The 17356-nt window shown below is 50.1% G+C and overlaps 1 protein-coding gene across 3 annotated transcripts in view; it reads left to right on the top strand.

Moving 5' to 3' along the window:
* Positions 1–17356, top strand: part of CNKSR3 (CNKSR family member 3) — a 103987-nt gene that overhangs the window by 72424 nt on the left and 14207 nt on the right. For all 3 annotated transcript variants that reach the window (XM_075554348.1, XM_075554351.1, XM_075554350.1), the window contains 5 exons: positions 736–938; positions 2193–2280; positions 10552–10593; positions 14545–14664; positions 15141–15200. In XM_075554348.1, coding sequence (XP_075410463.1) covers positions 736–938; positions 2193–2280; positions 10552–10593; positions 14545–14664; positions 15141–15200 — 513 coding nt within the window. The remainder of the gene's footprint in view (positions 1–735; positions 939–2192; positions 2281–10551; positions 10594–14544; positions 14665–15140; positions 15201–17356) is intronic.

The raw sequence follows: 17356 nt of genomic DNA on the forward strand, positions 1-17356 counted from the left end.
ATGTGTGTTGGACAGGGTTCTCTAGAGAGACGAACCAGATTGCTAGTAATTATATATAAATATATTTATAAAGAGAGATATATAATACAAGAAATGAACCAATAAATTATATACAGATAGATAATACAAGATTAACAGTTAAATTTTAAAGCAGTGAGACACTAGCAGTCCTTTAAGGCTTCAGAGCCGCCAGTTGTCAGTCCCCTTCTGTAGAGAGAGCTGGGCTATATATACCCAGGCAGCAAACAGCAAGGCAGGTCCCCAACTGTCATCAACTGTCGGTCCCCAGCACCAGAGATGAACATTCCAATCGTGTGGGCTTAAAGGGACCTCAACTTACAGTGACACAGTCCACAGGCTAGGCATCCCACAGGTAGTGTACCCCTTTAAACTGAGGCACAGAACAACCAAGGTGAGGCTCACCGAGCCATTTATCCCTCTGCCCTTCAGTTAATCCTACTTGTGTTTATCGGCCAGGCTGGCACAATAAACTATAGCAATATGTTTAAGCCATTGAATTGTCTGATACGTGAATTGTACGTCAGTAAAACTATTAAAATATAAAGAATCATAGCCTGTTTCAGGAAGAGGATCTTCCAGGTGAAATTAGCATGGTGGGCCAGCGCAGGTGAGGTTTTGATGGCCACTGTAGGAGTTGATTGAGTCTTTGAGGTAGGAGAGTTTGGGATATTGCCAATTGTCCAGACATGTTCTCCTTTCTTTTATTTTCTGCAGAATTATGGCCTTGAGACAGATAATATGAAGAACTTGGTTCTGAAACTGCAAGCTTCTTCCCGAAACCTACAGAATTACATAAGTAGCCGGCGGAAAAGCCCCACTTACAATGGGAACACCTCGTGCAAGCCTCCCAATGAGTTCCTGACCTCTGTGGTGGAGCTCATCGGTGCTGCAAAGGCCTTGCTGGCGTGGCTGGACCGGTGAGTCAGGAGCCAGCCTCCCTTGGCTCTCCCAGTCGGTTCTGAGATGATCGAAGGCTGGGCTGTGTTTCCGGAGAAGGACCCAGTGTCCCTTTCATGGCCTTTTTCCGGCCCTGTGCTCGAGATCCAGATCACTGGTAGATTCCAGAGGAGTTACAGAGGAGCCCCGGTGGCATAGTGGTTGGAAGTTGGGCTGCTAACTGTAGTGTTGGCAGTTCGAAACCACCAGCCGCTCCTCTGGAGAAAGACAGGGCTTTCTACTCTTGTAAAGAGTTACAGTCTTGGAACTCACAGAGGCAGTTCTGCCCTGACCTATAGGGTCTCTATCAATCGGCATTGACTCCATGGCAGTGAGTTTGATTTGCTTGGTTTGGGGAGTACCAAAAGTCTCTGGTGACACAACTGGTGTACTGTCGGCAGCAAACCTCAAGGTGAGTGGTTTGTATCCACTTGGTGGTATCATGGAAGAAAGGTCTGATGAACTGTTTCTGTATAAAGACTACCTCCCAGACCAGAAAGCATTGCTTTTGAGTCAATTCTGAGTCGGAGCGACCCTCCAGGACAGCATAGAAGTGCTCCATTGGGCTTCCAAGGGCTGCAATCCTTACTGACGGAGACACTTTACTTTTGTTACCAGCCATGGGCTTACCCACTCTGTCACCAGGGCTCTGTCTCTGTAAAGATTTTAAAAAGACCAAACTCAACTGCCGTCGAGTCGATTCTGACGGAGCCCCTATAGGATAAAGTCGAAGTGCCCCTATGGATTGCTGAGACTGTAACTCTTTACGGGAGTAGAAAGCCTCCTCTTTCTCACTCTTGGAGCGGTTGGTGGTTTTGAACTGCTGGCCTTAAGGTTAGCAGCCCAAAGGGTAACTACTGCGCCACAGCCCAGAAAATCTATGTTGTGACACATGGGTATCACCCTGAGTCGGCATCAAGCGGGCAGCAGTGAGTCTGTGTGCTCCTGAAAGGACTAGCAGAAGCCAGCGGTCCTTAGCTTGGAGAACCAGTACAACTTCCGGGAGTCATCTGCTGCCCAGACTGAGCGCTCATGGTCGGCATGAAGGTCGCTGTTGACTTCTGATGGGTTGCTCGTTCCCGGTCTCTTTGATATATGTCTACGTAGCACTTCCCCGCCTCCACTCTCCATTCTGTAACCTGGGAGGGAGCGGCCTCCTGGGTCGCTGTGCATGTCGTTTAGGGCAGGATCCCAGGGGACTCCTTCCTTCTTAAACAGTCTCTGTTTCTTTCCAGGGCTCCGTTTGCCGGGATCACGGATTTCTCCATCACCAAGAACAAAATCATCCAGCTGTGCCTGGATCTGACCACGACCGTGCAGAAGGTCAGTGCCTCAAGGCTGCTTGCTCTATCACAACAGCAGCAGCAGCACCAAGACACCTGCTCACTCTGCACGGGGTGAAGGGCTAGCTCTCTAGGTGGTTTGTTCCTCCCCTCCACTTTCACTTGGTCCACCTGCCCACGGGTGCACTTCTCTTTCTCCCATCAGAATCTTAGAGACCAAACCCTAAACCAGAGCCACTGCCATTGCGCTGACTCCTAACTCAGAGAGACCCGACAGGATGGCGTAGAAGTGTTCCCCACAATTGCTGAGGCTGTGAGTCTACTGAGGCAGACAGCCTCACCTTTCTCTCGAGGAACGATGGTGGCCGAGCAGCCCGGTGCACCACTCGCTGCACTCCCAGGTCTCCAGGGAGCTCTCCAGGGAGCGCTCCAGCCAATCACACGCACTGCCTTCAAGTCGAAGCTGACTCCATAGCGACCAGTAGGACAGGGTAGGATTGCCCCTAGGGGGTTTTGAGACTGTAGCTCTTTATGGGAGTAGAAAGTCTCGTATTTCTGCTGGTGGTTTTGAACTGCTGCCTTTTCGGTTACCAGTCAAATGCTTAACCACTGTGTCACCTTGGAGAGTCAGCAGTCTTTAAATTTGATGTATTGTAAAAAGTGGTTTTGGGTGCACATGACCAGTGTGCCTTTGACTCAAAGATCTCTGCTACTTCCTTGTGTTTTTAACTCAAAGCAAATCCTCTACCACCAAGTGGAGTGTGACTCATAGCAACACTGGCGACCAGAGTGGAACTGGGGAGCAGACAGCCTCGTCACGCTCTTTCCAAGTCGTTGGCGGATTTGAACCACTGGCCTGACTGAACACTAAACCCTGGCACCACCAGGGTTCCTTTATTTTAAACCACCTGTGCCAGTGATTCTGTCTGGCCTCAAACGTGTTAATTTTTTTAAACTTAGACCACCTGGAAGAGTTTTACTGTATAGACTCGAGGATAGGCCAACCTGAAATTTTCAAACTAAAATTTAGAAAACTTTGGGACAGCTTATCCTCAAGAAGATAGGTGCTTTACTGCAGTCATTGCTCGGTGTACTGCTGTGTCAGTCTCTCTCCTGTCTCTCCTGTCTGTGTGCTGGTGCGTGGGTGCATCAGTCAGGTTGGGCTCGGTGGTGACGCAGTAACTCAACTCCTGGCTTGCAGGGTTGATTCCATTGTTACGTGGTGGGTATTCACTCGGGTCAGCTGCTACTGTCCTTCAGGACAGCTTGTGTGCCAGTCCGGAGGGACAAGGAGCCTGGGAGTTTCATTCCGACAAATGTCCTCGTTAGAATGTGATACTTACCAACTCCACTCGAAACTCTTCGGCCAGACTCTGATATCTCAGTGAGGGCCCGAGACATGCGCCCGCAGTCCACCTACTGCTCAGCCAGCTTCCGCAACCCTCCCTTTCATTTTTTATTAGTTTCTTATCTAACTTATCAGCTCTTGTGCTTACTCACCAGCTGTCTTAGTGCCTGGCCCGTAGCAGACACTTGCTAAACATCTTCTGAGCTGCCTTTGCGAAGCAAGGGTCCGCTGGCTCTTCTTTTCACGCCCCGCTTGGCACTGAAGTTCAATGAGTCAGTGCTGGTTAGGTCTGCTGATCTGGCAAACACATTACAACGAAACTCACCTTGCCCTCTGTGCCAACCATGCCCTAAGATAAGAGGTGACCCTGGTGAAAGGCCGGGCACCTTCTTTTTGGAACATGAGGAGTGGCACTGGGGCACCTAAGCCCCAGTCCTCGCAGCCCTGGGACTCCAGGCTCCGTGATGTTCATCTGGTGCCCCTGGGACCCTCTTCACAGGAGGGCACTCGGAGCCCAAGGGCCTCTGAATTGGCTCAGTATTATGAAGCACAAAGTCGTTTTGACAGAAGGGTGAAATGCCAGTTGTAAATCCCACTGAGGCTGTTCCCTGGTGTTTGTGGGGGGACACATGCCCCCCCTACCCGCATCCCCCACGCGGGGCTTTCTTCTTTCTTTGTGGGGCGCACTTTCCCCACAATATCCTGACTCTTGTTTTGATTGAACTAGACTGTTAACTACAGGTCTGTCGTTCAAACCCCACACCCCCACCCGGCCTCCAGGTTGGCAGTTCAAACCTGCCCTCCCCCCTCATGTGGAGCGAGATGAGACTGCCGCTCCCATAAAGATTGATAATCTCAGAAACCCTTGATAGCGTCGGAATCTACTCACTAGATGTGGGGTTGGTTTTGGTGTGATATTTTAGTTTGGAGCAAGTTTACATGTGATTGTTTAATGGCAGTGTAAGAGGCCAGCTCCCTGATAAGCAGGTGAGCGTGTCCTGGTGGATCTGCGCTCTGTAGGGTCCCAGACAGTGTGACTGATTCAGGCAGGAGGGAGAGGGGGCTCCGGTGAGGAGACTGAAGGCTGAGCTGAGCGGATCCCTTTTTACAGGGTGTGTCCACTTTGCCTGTTGTTTAGCACTTAGCCATCTTATGGGTAGTTTTGAAACATTGTCAGACCCTGACAACCAAGCAGAGCATGGTCAGGGACGGTGCCAGCAGATGAGCCCCTCGGCTCAAACCACGTACAACCAAGGAAGAGCTGCCTCCTGGAAGTTAAACACAGCGTCAGGGATGGAGCAAAGGCTTGCCGACAGGGCATGACTCCGACTGGCAAGAAACAGCTGAAAACATGTTTGGATCATCTGACCTTGGAGTGTATGAGGTATATGAATGTAGGAAAATTGGAAGTTATCTGAAATGAAATGGAACTCTTCAAGATCAATATTGCAGGTGTCAGTGAGCTGAAATGGACAGGTACTGGTAATTTTGAATCAGAAAATCATGTGCTTTACTCTGCCGGGAATGACACGTTCGAGAGGAATGGCACCATATTTGTCATCGAAAGGACATGTCATGAACTATCTTGAAGTACAGTGCTGTCTGTGATAGGATAATGTCTTTCCCCATTCAAGGAGATACAATCAATACAACTATTCAAATTTATGCACCAACCACAAAAACTAGTGGTGAAGCAATTGAAGAGTTCTACCAGAATTTTCACTCTGAAATTGAATAAACATGCAATCAGGATGCATTGATAATTATTGGTGATTGGAATGCAAAAGCTGGAAACAGAGGAAGGTACAGTTGCTGGGAAATGTGGTCTTGGTGATAGGAACAAAGCTGGAGATTACATGATATAATTTTGCAAGACTCAATAGCTTCTTCGAATGTACCTTTTTTAAACAACACCAATGCTGACTATACATGTGGACTTCTCTAGGTGGAATCCACCGATAACAAATTTAGTACATCTGTGGGAAGAAACAATGGAGAAGCTCAATATCAGCTGCTGAAACTGGGCCATGGGCTGACTGTGGAACAGACCACCAATTGCTTCTATGTAAGTTCAGGATAAAGCTGGAAAAAATAAAAGTAAGTCCATAAGAGCCAAAAGAAGACCCCGAATCTATGCTACTTGAATTTCTAGAACTTCTGAAGAGCAGATTTGCTGCATTGAACACTCATAATGGAAGACAGCTGAGCTGTGGGAGGACATCAGGAATACCATTCATTAAAAAAAGCAAAAGGTCAAGCACTCCCTCAATACATGAATACTTTCTTCTATTAAATTGCCACTCTACGATGCTCACCCTCCCGACACAACTGCTGAAGCCAAAGCGGGTGAACAAGTAAATGTGGTGAAGAAAGCTGATGGTGCCCGGCTATCAAAAGAGATAGTGTCTGGGGTCTTAAAGGCTTGAAGATAAACAAGCAGCCATCTAGCTCAGAAGCAAAAAAGCCCACATGGAAGAACACACCAGCCTGTGTGATCACGTGGTCCTGAAGGGATCAGTTATCAGGCATCAAAGAACAAAAAATCATATCATTGGCTGCACACCTCCATGATACAATCGCCGAGGACAAACGGGTGCATAAGCAAATGTGGCGAAGAAAGCTGATGGTGCCCGGCTATCAAAAGAGATAGCATCTGGGGTCTTAAAGGCTTGAAGGTCAACAAGTGGCCATCTAGCTCAGAAGCAACAAAGCCCACATGGAAGAAGCACACCAGCCTGTGCAATCACGAGGTGTCAAAGGGATCAGGTATAAGGCATCATCAAAAAAAAAAAAATCTTACCATAGTGAATGAAGGGGGAAGTGCAGAGGGGAGACCCAAAACCCATTTGTCGGCTACTGGAGATCCCCTCCCAGAGGGGTCTAGAGGAGGAGATGAGTCAGTCAGGATGTGATGTAGTACCGATGAAGAATACAGCTTTCCTCTAGTTCCTAAATGCTCCCCACCCCCCACTACCATGATCTGAGTTCTACCTTGCAAGTCTGGATAGAGCAGAGGTTGTACACTTATGCATATAGGAGCTAGAGGCACAGGGAATCCAGGGTGGATGATACCTTCAGGACCAGGGGTGTGAGGTGCGATACTGGGAGGGTAGAGGGTGAGTGGGTTGGAAAGGGGGAACCGATTACAAAGATCTACGTGTGACTTCCTCCCTGGGGGATGGACAACATAAAAGGGGGTGAAGGGAGACGCCGGATAGGGCAAGATATAACAAAATAAGAATCTATAAATTATCAAGGGCTCCTGGGGGAGGGGGAAGCGGGGAGGGAGGAGAAAAAAGAGGACCTGATGCAAAGGGCTTAAGTGGAGAGCAAATGCTTTGAAAATGATTAGGGCAAAGAATGTACAGATGTGCTTTATACAATTGATGTATGTATATGTATGGATTGTGATAAGAGTTGTATGAGCCCCTAGTAAAATATTAAACAAATAAAACAACACACACACACAAAAAGAAAGAAAAGATCAAAGTGGATGCCAGAAGAGATGGTGAAACGTGCTCGTAATTGTTGAGTAGCTGAGGCAAATGGAAGAAACGATGAAGCCAAAGAACTGTACAGAACATTTCGGAGGGAATCTTGAGAAGAAAAATAAAGTGTGTGAATATTGAGTGTGACGAATTGTGCAAAGACCTAAAACAAGAAGGCACTCGGCATATCTGCCACGGAAAGAACTCAAGAAAAAATAAATGCAAGCCTCGAGTGCCACTCTTGAAAGATTTTATGGGCAAAATATTGAGTGATGCAGGGAGCATCCAAAGAAGATGGACAGAGCCCCCAGAGTCGCTGCACGAAAAGGAACTGGTCTACATTCCACCAATTCAAGAGGTGCAGATGAGCAAGAATCATGGGTCCTAATGGATAGAGTTCAAGCTGCACTGAAAGCATTAGCCCAAAACAAGGCTCAACAATTGATGGGATACTAATTGAAATGTTTCAGTAAACTTAGGAAGCACTGGAAGCACTCACTTTCCTATGCTGTGTACTGGCCCACCGATTGGAAGGGATCCCTATTTGTATCCATGCAAACAGAATGCCCAGACTATCGAACAAGATCCTTGATATCACATGCAAATAAACGTTTGACTGAAAGTCACCCAACCATGGTTGCAGCAGTGCATTGACAGAGAGCTATCAGAGGTTCAGGCCAGACTCAGAAGAGGATGTTGAGCAAGGGATCGCATTGCTCATGTCAGCGGGATCAACTGTGTGGATCCTACGAATGATGGATAGCCTTGAGAAGGAAACAGAATTCCAGGACACGTCAGTATGCTCATTTGGAACTTGTACGTGGACCAAGAGACAGTTGTGCAAACACAACAAGGCCATGCTCCGTGGTTGAAAATCAGGAAAGGTGTGCATCAGGGTTGTATACTCTCTCTGTACTTACTCAATTTGTTTGATAAGCAGATAATCAGAGAAGTTGAATTATATGACCAAGAATGAGGACTCGAGATCGGAGGAAGGCTTGGTAACAACCTTCGGTGTGAGATGACACAGTCATGTTTGCTGAAAGTGAGAAGGCCTAGAGGCACTAGCTGGAGAAGATCGAGCACTGCAGCCGCCAGGGTGGACTCCATGTAAAGATTGTGACAGCTGGTACACCCATAATTTGATTATCAGAATTAGGCATGCAAAAATACGTTTGTCAAGAACATAGCAATTCAGAACCATGTATTTGTTCAGGGAAAAATGACTTCCGTGAAAGAACTCATTTGCTACTTTTTCATCTCTGTCCTGATTTCTTATAGTGGCCCTATAGGACAGGGTAGACCTGCCTCTCTGGGTTTCTACGGACTGTAGAGGCTGAAACTCTTTACCGGACTAGAAAGCCTGATGGTTTTAAACTGCTCGCCTTGAGGTTAGCAGCTGACTGCATAGTCACTAAGTTGAAATGAACTTGATGTCAGTGAGTTTGTTTCTTTTTTTTTAGTTTACACACACACCACCACCACCACCCCCTCCTCTACCTTACAGTACTACTCAGGAGCTCCAGCAGGTCTGGGCCAATGGTTACCTCTCCTCTCTAACAAAAGTTAAGACCGTACTCAGGTAGCTCAGAGAAAAGGCACGGTGCTGGTGACCTACGAGCGCAAACCCCGCGAAGCACAGTTCTGATCTGACAACCTGGTGGGGGAGTTGGAGGTTCCTGTGGATGAGCATCGACTCCGTGTCAACTGGTTTTCTGTACAAGGTTTTCCTTCTTTTTAAATGTTTCCTGCTAGGTTTCTCTCTATTTGAGAGAGTGCAGATTTTACAACCAGCAGAGGAGCTAGGATCTTTCCCCATGTTGATTATGATTCTTTGACTCTAGTAGAGGAAATGAAAAATGGAAGAAGACAACAAAACCCGATCAGAAAATGACCTGGGGTAGCAATTGGTGGCCTCTCCCTTCTGGCCCCAGTTGTCATTGCCAATGAGCTGAAGAAATCACATTGAAACAAAAACACTTTACCTAACAATTAGCACCACGGTAGGAATGTAGGTAACCTATTCTTTGTGCAATATGTATGCCTTTCCCCTCTGATGCCCTGGGGTGGGCTTATCCATCCCACCCTGGAGAGTGTAAGTGGCAATGCCCTACATTCCAGCCCTTTATTCCGCGTCACTGGGAGCGCCTCAAGACCACTGCGTTTCCCCCTCTCCTTGGCAGTGTGTTCATGAAGGTTTTGTTGAACCCTTTTGAATCTATTGAGGACCCAAAGATCTGATTTAATCTCAGCCCTGCTTAAAAGAAACTTTGGTGACTAAGTTTATCCAAGCCCTTTTTGGAAAGCTATTCTTGTAGGCAGGCCCACACCTAAAGCCTGTGGGGGCTGGCTGGCCCTGCTGCTGAGCTCTGCTGCCTTTGGGGGGCCATCCCCAGGTTCTTGACCCATTCAGTCTGGCTTCCCACCCTTGGGGCCCTTGGGGTCGGCTATCTGCTCACTGGTATTTCTAGGAACTGCCTGGTGGGTGAGCCCCGGGAGGGTCCTCCTGGTATCTAGGAAGAACAGAAGCTCACGGGGTGGGGGGTGTCAGCACCCCCTCCCAGGTCCAGCTGCTCAGGCTTCAGGGGGTGGGAGTAGACAGGAAGGGCAGGATCACCCTTTTTAAGACATTTTACCTAGCACCTACTTTCCACAGCTCTCACTATGCGGGCCTGCCATCTTCTCAGCTGCCTTTGGCGGCCCTTCCTTGGTAATTTACTGAGCCTTGCTCAACCCCCTGAGGAAGGAGCCCTAGTGGCGCAGTGGTTGAAGCGCTCCACTGCTAATCATGGCCAGGGTTGTTCTGTGGGAAAGCGACGTGACAGCCTGCTTCTGTTGGGATGACACCTTGGAAAACCTCCGGGGCACATCTGCTCTGTCCTGTAAGATGACTAGGAGTTGGAACCAACTTGATGGCAGTGATTTAAAAATATGTTTCTGTTTTAGCTTCTTAGGGTTTGCGGGAGTCTCAGGGGGGTTCACACATTGGCTGCTAACTGGCAGGTTGGGCGTTGGAGGCGCAGAGGTAATGCAGAAGAGAGGCCTGGCATTCCCTCTGCAGCACAGTGCCACTCTGGAATGCTTGGGTGCCCTGAGTGGGGATTGCTCACTGCTCACTGACAGCTGGCTTGGGTGACCAGGAGGTAGTGACCACCAGTGTGGGGGTTCCCCCTACCCACCCTCTCCCCTGTATGCCCCACCCTGTCCCCGATAGCATACCCTGTACAGTGAGTGAGCTCTGTTGTTTTTTTCTTTTCACAAAATCCTGGTGAAATGAGACTTACGCTCTTTACCAAAAAAAAAAAAAAAAAGAAGTGGCGAGATGATGTCACACGGTGTGATGGTGATGTTCAAACTGTTCAAATAAGAACACGGCTTCTCAGAGGGAGGGGGTGCTGGGTGTAGCTACGCGTGGCCAGCCCGGGAGAGTTCTCCACGACACTGACGCCCCTTCATTCTCCCCTCTCTTCTTTAGGACTGCCTTGTAGCGGAAATGGAGGACAAGGTGCTGACCGTCGTAAGTATACATCTGCGTTACCGTCACATTCCTCTCCTGGCGGTCACACTCCTGAGAGCAGACCCCCAGCCAGCCACTGCGGACCTCCGGCTAGCCGGAATACTGGCTTTGGGGGAGTGGCTCTTTTATTAGTGAAACTAACTTAGCTATCAGGCCAACTAGTGTGAAGGTTCCCGTGCAGAATGGTGGCTCAGTGGTAAAGATGCTCACTGGCATCCAAATTACTAGCCGTGCCGTGGACGAAAGAGAGTAGGCTGCTTCTGCAAAGATTCATAGCTTTAGAAATTCTGTGACGATGTTTCTACTCCATCCAATAGCATCACCATGAATTGGAATTGATGGCACTACCACCATCACCACCATCTCCACCATTACCATCACCTCCACCATCGCCACCTCCACCTCCACCATCGCCACCTCCACCACCACCATCTCCACCACCACCACCACCGCCTCCACCACCACCATCACCTCCACCACCACCACCACCTCCACCACTACCATCACCTCTACCACCATCACCTCCACCATTGACACCTCCACCACCACCATCTCCACCACCACCACCTCCACCACCACCATCACCTCCACCACCGCCACCATCACCTCCACCATCGCCACCTCCACCACCACCATCTCCACCACCACCATCACCTCCACCACCACCACCATCACCTCCACCACCACCATCACCTCCACCTCCACCATCATCACCTCCACCATCATCACCTCCACCACCACCACCTCCACCACCACCACCTCCACCACCACCATCACCTCCACCATCGCCACCTCCACCTCCACCATCATCACCTCCACCACCACCATCTCCACCACCACCACCTCCACCACTACCATCACCTCTACCACCATCACCTCCACCATTGACACCTCCACCACCACCATCTCCACTACCACCTCCACCTCCTCTACCACGTCCACCACCACCACCATCACCTCCACCACCACCACCATCTCCACCACCACCACCACCTCCACCACCACCACCTCCACCATCACACAAACAAATCTTCATGGAACGCAGGCAGACACCTTGCTCTCCTCCCCTGGAGCTGCTGGTGGGTTTGAACTATAAACCTTGTGCTTACTGTCGAACGCTTAGCCAACAGTGTCCCCAGGGCTCCACCCTCAGGACATAGATTTGTGCTGAAACACAGCGAGCTCCTGTTAGCCAGAGTGGGCCTCGGCTGCAGACGTGCTTCAAGAACCATTTCGATGAGCTATCTTGGCACCAATCCTGGAGCGGAGGTCGAGGCTCGGTGAAGGTCTGCGGAGCGCCCTGGCGCTCTCCGCATCATCGCTTCCTCCTTTTGACACGGGCCAGGCTGGGTCCTTTTGATAAGGCCTTCCTCCCACCGACGCGGAGGAATTCACCAGTGACATTGCTATAAATACATCTCCATAAATAGGGAGGCCAGCCACTGGGAAGAATTTACAAAGTGTCACTTCTTGGATCCCCCCCTTGGAAAGAAAAGTCACCCTCTGGCATTTCCTGGCTCCTCAGGCGGCTTGTGAATCTGATGGAAGGAAATAGCCACCGGGCCCACTGTGATGTCTGCAGGGAGACCGCTTGAAAGGGAGTTCTTGGTGGATTTTTTTGTCTCTTTGAAATTTTACCTTGTCAGTGCTTGGCATTTAAAGAATGTCAGCAATCACTAAAGGAGATCATGGACTTGGCTGTGGAGCGCAGAAATATACAACCCCTAGTAGATGATGGGGCGGCGGGGGCGGATTCTAGGGGACCACCCTGGTAATGACAGCAACTTTTAGATACAACACAACATGGTTTTGGGGGTCCGGTGGGGACAATAGCAAAGGCACAATCCACAAAAGGAAAACGATCTGCCAGCTTTCCTTAACACTCAAAGCACTTGCCCTGCCTCGAAAAACCTGTACAAAGAATGCAAAGCCAACTGGCGGGGAGGAGACATTTGCAAAGCACATGGCTGATAACGACCTGGTCTTCAGCCTACATCAAAGATGTCTATGACACTACCAATAATACAAACACCACACCCAGGGAAGAAGTGGGCCAGAGGTCTGCAGAGAGGCTTCCCCGAAGGAGTGCACAGCTGCACGTGCACCCGGAAAAGCTGGCCAGCACCCTGCGTGATTAGAACGTTGCCCGCGAAGACTGCAAGGAGACGCCGCTGTACATCTGTCCGGAGGGCTGAAAGTCAAGACGCCGACCAGGATGGGTATCACAGGAATGCTCACCCATTGCTGGTGGGAAGGCATGCTGATTCGGCCCCTGTGGAAGATGGATGGACCGTTTCCAATAAGGCTGAACAGTCTCACCCCAAGACCCAGCCGCACACTCCTCGGTCTTTACCCAACTTGCATTCTGCCCCCAAATCAGAAGAACCAAGATCTCTTTCAATAGGTGGATGGACAGCCCAGCGGTGAGGGGTGAGGGAATCTTAACCACGGAAGCTTTAAATGAAAGGGTCCAAGGAAATGAGCTTTGAAAAGACTCGGAGAAATCTCACAAGTGTGGAAAACACTCTGGAAGGCAGCATGATTACAACCATGCGACATTCTGGGCAAGGCCAAAACCTAGGAGCAGTAAGAAGTATGGTGGTTGCTAGGCCTTTGGGGGCGGGGCATGAAGGGAGGGGCAGGTATAAATAGGCGGAGTGCAGGAGATTTTTAGGGCCCTGAAACTCTTGTGGACAACAGGTAGTCACTTAGCTGCTAACAGAAATGCGTGGCTCAAATGAAGAAAAGACCTGCCTGCCTGTTCCTATAGCAATTGGCACCCAGGAGACCTGGTGGTGCGGTTCTACCCTGCCCTGTAGGGTGGCACAGAGAAGGGACTCCGTGGCACAGGGCAGCAGCACACTGTTGTGTAGGATGCTGTGCGCGTGGGTAAGGCTATTGTGCGTTTGGACTGTGTACAGAGTGGATCCTGGGTAAACTCGCATCTGCATTTAATAAAAAAACGGATTACTATTGGTTCATCACCGGTAACAACGAGGCCACACTACTTCCCGATGTCAGTAACAGGAGGAGCAGTGAGCAGGGGTAGTGGGTAGCTGGGAACATTCTGTACTTTTCTGTACAGTTTTCCTGTAAACCTACAATTGCTTGGAGGAGCACTGGTGGTGTAATGGGCTGCTAGCCACAAGGTCAGCCCTTCAAATCCACCAGCCGCTCTGTGGGAGAAAGACGAGGCTATTTTCTCCCTTCTAGAGGAACAGGCTTGGACACTCCTAGTGGCAGTTCTATGCTGTCCTTAGGGTCTCTGTGAGTCAGGAACGACTCCATGACAGTTTGCTTTGGGGTTTTGGAGGATGGCTGGGAGAAGTCGTCTCAAGTGGTCTCACACAGAGACTCCCTGCCGTTGAGGGAATTCTGACTCCTAGCGACCCTGTCATCTAGTAATGAAAACGCAGTGTGGCCAGAAAGAGCGCATTCAGCCTCATCAGCATCTGGGGTTGGGGAAAATGTGGGTGCAGCCGATAGCAGAAGATAGGCGGTTGAGGAGTAGATGCTTCTCTACCCGCTGCCAGGGGACTTGTGGGCTGTATTCCTCCGTAAGGAGCCCTGGTGGTACTTGGGTCAGGCCTTGGGCAGCTGACCGCAAGGTTGGTGGTTCAAGCCCACCAGAAGCTCCTATAAAAATTGATGGTCTGGGACACCCTCTCTGGGGTCGTCGTGAGCCGGGATCGACTCGGTGGCAATGGGCTTGGCATGGCCGCTCTTTAGTGAGTGAGTGGGGTCCTAGAGGAAGCAGCCGATCTCAACAAAGCCACACTGGTGGCATTGTTCCCACGGGGCACAAGCACGGACTCTGAGGGCCAGGGGCTAGCCTAACGATTGCCCTGTGTAACTGGAGGTGGTGGGTGGACCGCACTTCTACAAAACCTAGCTTTAGATGAACTCAGTGAGTGGCTGAACCTTCCCGACTCTTTCCCACCCCAACTCCAGGTCAAGGTTTTAAATGGCATCTGTGACAAAACCATCCGGTCCACCACCGACCCTCTCATGAGCCAGTGCGCGTGTCTGCAGGAGGTCCATCTGCCGAACGTGAAACCCGGGGAAGGCCTGGTAGGTGCTCAGCACACGTATCGCCGTGGACAAGAGTTCTTGGTTTCTTTCCCATAATTCTCTTACCCAGGGTTCAAACCTACGCACAGCTGTGAGGGTGGAATTCGGGTGGTGTTCTGTTCTGTTGTAGATGGGTCCCAGGGAGTCAGAACCGACTGAATGGCACCCAGCAAGGACAGCAATGATACACTGCTTTCCTGAGCACTCTGAGAGACCGCCTTCTGTTTCGTAAGGAGCCCGAGGCATTGAGCAGTGTGCTAGGCATTGAGCCTCTGGCCAGGAGGCCAGCGGGCCAACCACCCCCAGCTTCTCTTCAGAGAAAGAAGATGCAGGCTGTTCCCATCAGGATGAACCATCTCGGGAGCACGCTGGCGGAGCATCGTGTCCTGTCCCGAGAGTTGGCATCAACTGCGCCCGCGATTTCTGAAGGTCGGAGCCATGAGTTAACGTGTGCGTCCCTCCCTCCCTCCCTCCAGGGCATGTACATCAAGTCGACCTATGACGGATTGCATGTGATCACGGGAACCACGGAGAATGTAAGTGGAGGGGGCCCTCCGAGGGCGAGGCCACGCTGGGCTTAAGCAAACACGACCGGAGGGCTCTCGCTTGTCATTTGAATGTGCGGTTATGGTTATTGTACACAGTCAAAACCTGCGTGTCTGTGTTGTTGATTTCTGTCGCCGGAGCCTGGCTTGTCACCTGCTGTTGGCAGTTTAGTATGTAAATTGCCCTGCACTGTGCCTGTTCACAGACCCCGCCCAGATTTTGCTGCCACCCCTCCCTCCCTCCCTCATTCCCTCCCTCCCTCCATCCCTCCCTCCTTCCTCCTTCCTTCCCCCAGCACTTAAGAGCATTGTACAGAAAACGGTGCTCTCTCCGTCTTCGGCAGTCGCTCTCCCATCGTCGTTGCTGTTTGCTGGGATCCTTGTTTGTGCCCAAACATTTTACCCGACACAGACTCCCACGAGAGTGTTGTCTTCTGTAATATCGTTATGAGGCCTGAATAAAGTCGGGGGTTGGTGGAAACCAGGCAGACCCTCAAGGAGATGCAGCCGTGGCCTCAATCCCAGCAGCACTGGCGAGGATGGCTCAGGGCCCGGCCGTGTGGCCTTCTGCCCCCCAGGAGGTTGCTGTGAGCTGGAACCCACCCGGCAGCCCCTAACAACATTTTGTAGTGTTTGGCAAGATCATGACCTTAGGACTCCCTTCCCCACCAGCCCTTTGAGTAGAAAGAGCAAGGCTTTCCCACAGTATTTAGAACTTTTGTAGATTGTTTACCAAGTTCTGTAACTTCTGGTACATCCAGTTTGTCTTTAGCCCCACAGGGGTTTTGAATGTGTGAGAAGGAGACACCTCTGAATGCTCTCTTCTTCCTCCCTACGGCATGGCCAGCTTTTGGTTGACGTCATGCGACGGTCGCATGTTTGAATAGCTTCCCGGGGCCTGTGTCTCAAGAAGCAGGAGTGTGTGGAATCTTCCCTCTGTGTTATCAAGGAGGACTAAGTGGGGAGGGTGTGCTTACTACCTGTACAATCTGTTTTGTATAAAACTCGTCTGATTTTGAGCCTTTGTTACTGAGCCTTCTTTAATGGTGCGGTGGTGACAAGTGAGCTGATAGCTGCAAGGTTGGCAGTTTGAATCAACCATCAGCTCCTCGAGAGAAAGACAGGGCTTTCTACTCCTGTAAACAGTTACAGTCTCAGAAACTCACAGTTTGACCTGCCCCTCGGGGTTGCAATGAGTTAGTATTGACTCAGTGGCAGTGAATTTGGTTTATGGTTTTATTGGAAATGAGGTGGGGGCTTACATTTCAGATCTATCCATTTTGGATTCAGCAGTTTAAAGGACTCATCAGTCCCCTAGGAGTTTACCCTCCCCCTGCTCCTTGATTTTTTATCTCCCTCTTGTGAACAAGGACTGTCTTCCATTCCACCCACATGAACACCTGCCAGCAGCCTAGCCCATTGTTTGAGCATTCTCCCTGGTACTCCCCCCACTTGGCGGTCTTTAAAGGCTGCTTGTTCCCTTTGGTAGGAAAGTCCTTACCTGTTTAAAACTTTTCCCATTTGTCCCTTGAAGTGGTCTCATGAAGTGTCCTTTGATTGGCTCATTTCACAGCTGCTGCTAAGCCTTTGGGTAGAATAAAACACCACGGTCTTTGATTAGGCCATGTGACACAAACACTAGATTGCTGTAGCAAGACATTGCTTAAGGTCGCCCAAGGAGCCCTGATGGTATAGTGGTTTTGCATTGAGCTGCAGTCTGCGTGGTTGGCATTTCAAAACCACCAGCAGGTTCTCAGGAGAAAGACTGGGCTTTCTGCTCTTGTCAACATTACAGTCTCAGAAACCCTCAGTGGATCGCTGTGAGTCAGTATTGACTCGATGGTAGTGAGTAAGGTGGCCAATGAACTATAAGTAAAATGCACAGTTCTGACAGGGGAAAAGGGAAGAGGCGTGATGCCTTGGGGGCGTGATGCCGGTTGAGCTAGTGTTGTGAGACCACAGTGAGAAACACTGGGAGGTCTCATTATATCCAGTCCCCGGACGGCCATGACCGCACAGAAAGCTCTGCTTCTACGCAAGAGCATGTGCGTATGCGTGTGCGTGTGCGTGTGTGTGTGTGTGTGTGTGTGGTGGTAGTGGTGGGGAGCTGCTGATTAAAGAATCCATGATGCAGACTGTGGACAGAC

The sequence above is a fragment of the Tenrec ecaudatus genome, chromosome 7 (assembly GCF_050624435.1).
Source record: "Tenrec ecaudatus isolate mTenEca1 chromosome 7, mTenEca1.hap1, whole genome shotgun sequence".
Classification (NCBI taxonomy): domain Eukaryota; kingdom Metazoa; phylum Chordata; class Mammalia; order Afrosoricida; family Tenrecidae; genus Tenrec; species Tenrec ecaudatus.